Here is a 6,247-nt window from a genome sequence, read left to right on the forward strand (position 1 = left end):
TTACAAGCCCCAACACCCCTCTATTTGGACTAAATTTAAGATAATTTTGTTAGTAATTTTTGTAGATTCAAAATTTGTCTATAGATTATTAATATCATTCCATAATTTACTAAAATCAACTATTCCACAAACATGATATACATTTCTCTGTAAAATGTTTTCGCTCCCTGAAATTTGCTGAAATTGGCTATAGCCATTTAAGCCTATATGTCCATCCAGCTATATGCCTAAACTACAAAATAAACCAGCTAAATGAAAATGTGGTTCCTGTTATTGTAACTCTAGTGGTTACTCTGTGGTTATTTAAAACTCTGGTATTTATACGTTTTAATCTGAAAGCAATTTCATCTTTACAGTACCCGTTACAAAATCAATTTCTCCAACTTACCTTTGGAAGTTATTGGCCGTAGATTAACATTACATTTAATGAGAAACACTTCAAATTATTTAGTTTAAATATATATATATATATATATATATGATAAACTAGTGATAAGTCAAGCCAGCGTTTCTACGCCAGGTGCAGGGTTGCAGTATTGGTTGACTCATATCTCCTTTCTGTGGCATGTCCTTTGATATCTTATCGTATTTTCTTTTGAGAACTTTAGTATTTGAAACACTTTGTTAAGTATTCATATTTTAATAACCTCAAATTATTACGATCAAGTTTTAACTTATAGCAATAGCAATATATTTCTCTGTCTGTTTGTTGGATATATAGAGAATGAGAAATAAGCTATAGACTTGAAATTGTGCATGCAACTTCGACCAAGCCTGATAAGTGTCATTTTGTGTCGTCTGGCGTACGCGATTATAATGCTGATCTGATCTATAGTACATGGAAATTATCGAATAATTTCTAACTAATAGTAATGTAACCTACAAATTATATTTATTTGATTAAGGCAGTTGGAAAATGCAATGAACCAAATATAATGTTACGAAACAATTTTATTGGTTTACATTTTAATACGAAAGATGCAATTAAAAAACTCAACATACTTGTTGATTTTGTGTTTGGAGACCCTGAAGATAAATTCTTTAACTACTATGCTAAGTAGGGCTCTTTTTAATCCTCCTGGATGTTTAATCCACCCTCGAATGTTTTATAGCTACGCCACTGAATGTAACGAAGTTACTTTGTTACATTAGACTTCCTTACGTCTTTTTTGGTATTTCGATACTCCGTTGTATTGGTTTATTTGTATGTAGACAAGAGTAATTGCCTGCCATTAATTACGTTGTAAAATCACGGTTCAATGAAATAAATTTAATTGCGCTGCATCCTGCAGCATCCAGCTTTGAAAATGTAATATATATATTACATTTATACATATACATATTACACCACCAGGCTCTATTAAATTCAGAGGAGTACAGAGCGAGAACGCGCGGACTGCTTATTCCACTATTCTAATACGCGGGCTATCTCTAGTTGGCAGGAGGGGCCCCTCCATCCCCACTTTTTCTCTCCGCCTGTCACGATCACCCCATTGAACACAAACGGGAGGAGCTCGTTTGATTTGAGTACTATTGCGATTCTGATTGGCTGAGTTTCGAGCCTCATCATCTCTGTTCTCTATGTAGTCTGAGTCTATTGACATTTAATCCATTAGTCGGCTGCTGCGCTACTTGCCTTGAGTATTGTTTAGTTTGTCGTTTCCACAACATCAATGGTACCATTTTGAGAATAATTACGTGTGTTAGATTGTTTACTTTGATTGTGGTTTTCAGTTTTATAATTTTTACTGCAATTACTAGGTTTAAGCTCATGAAATGAGAAAAACTGAGATTTCTATATGACATACAAAATGTTCAATTGAGCTCAACCATAATTTTAACACCTGTTAATTACAGCTTTTAGAGTGAGATATCGGAATGTGTTATTTGCATAAGTGTAGTGATGGTGTTTGGAATGGCTAGTGAAAAGTGAAGTGCAGTGGTTATTATCCTCAATTAGACGTCATGCCACAATTACAAGACAGTCCTCTTCTTTCACTATCCCAGGTAAGACGTTTCCTGGAACTATGAACATACATTTTTGCTTAGAGATATAAATCACAATATAGCAATAACAAAGACCATGGCGTTATATACAATGTATGCTGTTAAACGGTTGAATACTGCACAATTTAATAAATTAGGTGCATTGACCACAAGCTACATATTTTCTCTAAAATTCAACCCATTAATATCAAGGGCCCAGTCTTTTAAAGTTTTCTCTTCAGATGAAAATAGTTCATTGTTGTCGAGAATGTTGTTTAAATCTTCAGTGAACGCTCAACTTTGCTTCAGTGAAGATATTAAAGTGCAAACTTCTGCTAAACGTCTTCAGAGAAGGAAAATTTCAGAAGAAGAAGTGGATAATAAGAAGACACCAGGAACGTGGCATGTTTCTGCTTATGCAACATCAGAGGAGTACAATCTTGAAAAACTAAGGGAAGGATTAATAAAGCAAAATCTATATAAACCAACAAATACAGCGGTAGACCCATTAACAAATGGTGGTGCAGATGTAATTCATGCTGTTGCAAATTACCAGTTGTCTTCAGAATTGAGGCATATATACTTTTTTAGAGAAGGATCTGTAGTATTTTGGAATACACCCGAACTTGAATGCATTAGTGTTTTAGATTTCTTGAAACAATACCAATTTGGATCATACAATAGGAAGTTAGTGTTAGCAGAACGAGAAATCATGACTTATTCTTATGCATCCTCAAATAAGAGAAGCATCTTGGATAATAATAAATTCTGTATCAGCTCAGGTGCAGGAGTAAAAGAGCTTGAAATAAATCTTGACAAGTTCACTCTCTCTAATGCCATGTCATTATCCGTGAAACTTGGTATCTGGGAAGCGTCTTTAAATAAGTATATCGATTCTATAGAGTATGTAGTGGAAGATTTAAAGAATGGTAAAGCCTTAAGAATTTCCCGCAAAGAGGTCACACGTAAAACTGGGGAACTGTTTGCGTTACGGCATTCAATCAATCTTTCCTCAGATCTTCTAGACGTGCCAGACTTTTACTGGGAGAATGATGAGCTGGAAAATCTCTATTTGCAACTCTGCAGTTACTTCAGTATATCTCGGCGCACAAGAGTGATGAACGAAAAATTGAATCACTGCATGGAACTAGTGGAACTTCTGACATCACACCTCAGTGATCGTCATCATGTTAGACTGGAGTGGATGATAATAATACTTATCATGATAGAGGTTGTCATTGAAGTTCTTCATTCAAGACATTAGCAAATAACCTCCGTTTGCTACACTTTTAGCTCATCTATAGTTATTTAAAGAAGGTAAACTTATTGCAATAGGCCTTATGATTATAGTGTTTGTAATTTTGTCTTCTTAAAACTTCTAGTAGTAACTTATACATTTTTAATCACTGGTTTACATAGCCTTGTGATTAAATTTAGTCTTATACCTTATTGCAGCTTAATCACCAACAGAGATTCAGAATTTTTTATAGTTGCCATAAACTTTGTTGCAAATAAAACTTTTGTGTCACTGATAAATTTATGTTTTTGGTAGTCTGTTTGGACCTGTTTTATTGATTACTTAATATACATCAAATTCAGCATAACTCATTTTCTAAAATTCTTTGAAATAGGCTACGTAGCTAAAGCCGGACTAGAACCAAGAACTTGGGTATCGCATACATTTGGTGTGAAATATTGAAAGCATGTTAGGTTTGGGAAAACTAAGGACTAAGAATTATTTTATACTTTTAGAAATAATTTTCTTTGTTCTTCCCTAAATATAGGCTACTTTCTAATTGTTAATGATCGGTAGAATTGCATAAGTGGTGCCTGGTATGTTTTATCAGTATATGGTATATTGGTACAGTTTCATGAAATGTTTTTTATGTGACTTTCAATACATTATTTCAAGAATTTAATTTATAACTAACTTATATCACCTAAATACAAACAGCTCTCTTAAAGGTTGTTATAAAATTTTCAATCTTATGATTATGCTGACCAAACATTTGTTGTGATTGAATATTGAATTAAATAAGTTTTTTGAAGAAATGCCTTGTATTGCTTTTAGTTTTTATTTGAATATCAGAGCTTTCCATTATTAGTTTGCTTATTTCAATTCATTCATTGTTTATCTCTCCATTAACCTTATATTTTCCATTTAACAGATATTTATTTGCTACACTATTACTACTTTTTAGCTTAGTGCTTAAGACTATTCAAAAGCATATAGCTTAAACAATGATATTTTTTTTAAAGTTTCCAAAGTTAATTAAACAAATAATTGGCTCAACAGTTATCCAGGCTTCAAGGCAATAAAATATTATTGGGTACATTTCAATGTAGCCTATTTACCTTTATTTGCTTTTTGTTGTGGTATAATATTTCTCTTATAAGTAACTTTATCATGCCCTTCCCAATTAAAAAAGTAATTGCTTATATGACTAAAATAAGTTTTTACCTCTTTGAGATCTGTACTTTTATTTTGTTATTGTTTGTTATATTTTTGTGTTACTTCAGTCATAAAAATATGTATTTAAAATAAACGTCGAATTTTTAAATTCTTATAACATGTTGGAACTTTAATGGTATTCTTTTAATACGTTCACTACTGACGATGGTAAACGTCTCTTTTGGTGCTCAAGTCATGTATATGTAACGCCTTCCTATCTGTTTCTCACTAATCAATTGGTAGCTTAGTTGACTAGCATATTGTCAGTCACAGGCTAGGGCTGTGAAGGTTGTACATAAACTTACTTTTTAGTCTCAACTTAAAGAAATAAAATTAAAGTTTCCTCTGTGGCAATTAATGAGTCATTCGATTTTGGTTTTTATTCTTAATAAAACGTTTTGTTACAGAAATTGCATTTAAATTGAATATTGTGTGTATCAGATTAGTCAGAATGTTTCAAAGTTTAATTTGATGTATAGTTTAATGAATAGTAATGCTTAGTAGTTATAATTGCGATTATTCAAACTTAATCAGAAAAGTTTTCTTATAATTTTAGATTCAAATAAGTTAAATGAAAGAATGATTCTAATTTAAATTTCTAATAAGAATTCCTTCATTTAACTGTGTTAAGTTTCAATTCCACATGATTATGTTTCTTAATGGATCTAATTTTCTTTTCCAAAGCTTAAAATCTAAAAATATGTTATCAGTGACATTTACAAATAAAATATTTTAGTAAGTCAGTGCAAGTCAGTATAGGTAAACAGTTGCAAATAAGTAATTGTATGATGAAATATTGTACATTTACTAACCAAAAGAGTTTGTCAACTGAAAATTCATTTAGTGGACTATTATAGAAGTCGAAGTCTGTTATAACAAATATATATATATATATATATATATATATATATATATATATATATATATATACATACATGAGGAGCTACTAATGAATCCACTGTGATTTTATTATTTGGTATAATAATAGTAGAGTAAGTATTAAAATTGTATAAACATTTAAGAAATCTCGAATATGAAGATGTATGTTACTTTTTGGGTGATGTTTTTACTTGTTTTAAAATTAAGCATTTAGAAATGTGTATGCTTCTGTAAAATTTTCTGATACTAGATAATGTGTTTGCACAAGATTTGTGACCTGTAATTATTACATTGATTGTCAAAACTGAATTGTTTAACAATGCAAGCCTTAATGTATTGAAATATTTTCTATATATTATATTGTTACAAGATGTACACAAGTTGTAGTTATATGGTATATATAACTTGTACTAGATGTTTTCTTATATTATATTTTTAAATTTTGTATTTTCGTATCAAACTGATTTCAATTAATTATTAATAATGTTTATGGTGTTAAATTTAAGGTAACACTGAAATTGTTAATTGTAATATATACAATTTAATTTTTGTTTTATTTGATTATTAAAAATAAATGTTTAACAGTAAAGAATTTCAATGTTTATTTCACCTGTGCTCTGCTCTAATTAATTAAATCCTTTGGTTACCAACACTTAATTTGTCTGAGGCCTGAGTGTGTTTTAACAATATAGTACAATAATTAGTATGAACTGGCATGGGAAATTGGAATTCAGGGGATTGTTTTCATACAAAATAGATCCCTGTAATAATAAGGTGTAAATTTTAATTACAATTTTGATTTTAAAGTTTGTTTCAGTTAAGGAAATAATAAAATTTATAATGGTGTAACTCGGATTTGACTTTGTGGGGGAAGGAAGATGTGAACCTGATTGAAGTGCTTACCTCACCATGAAGGTATAGAATAAATTT

General features: G+C 30.6%; 1 protein-coding gene across 1 annotated transcript; it reads left to right on the plus strand.

The window, feature by feature from the left end:
- The first annotated feature begins 1,568 nt into the window (after positions 1 to 1,568).
- On the plus strand, positions 1,569 to 5,906 carry LOC124371850 (required for meiotic nuclear division protein 1 homolog). Its single transcript, XM_046830209.1, has one exon. It carries the CDS (start codon positions 2,084 to 2,086, stop codon positions 3,248 to 3,250), a length of 1,167 nt encoding a protein of 388 aa, XP_046686165.1. The 5' UTR covers positions 1,569 to 2,083; the 3' UTR covers positions 3,251 to 5,906.
- The last annotated feature ends 341 nt before the right edge of the window (positions 5,907 to 6,247 follow it).

Source organism: Homalodisca vitripennis, unplaced genomic scaffold (genome assembly GCF_021130785.1).
Source record: "Homalodisca vitripennis isolate AUS2020 unplaced genomic scaffold, UT_GWSS_2.1 ScUCBcl_2146;HRSCAF=6613, whole genome shotgun sequence".
NCBI lineage: Eukaryota > Metazoa > Arthropoda > Insecta > Hemiptera > Cicadellidae > Homalodisca > Homalodisca vitripennis.

Excerpts from the sequence above, each read along its gene's own strand:
- LOC124371850 (XM_046830209.1), top strand. The coding sequence starts at position 2,084 with ATGGCGTTATATACAATGTATGCTGTTAAACGGTTGAATACTGCACAA.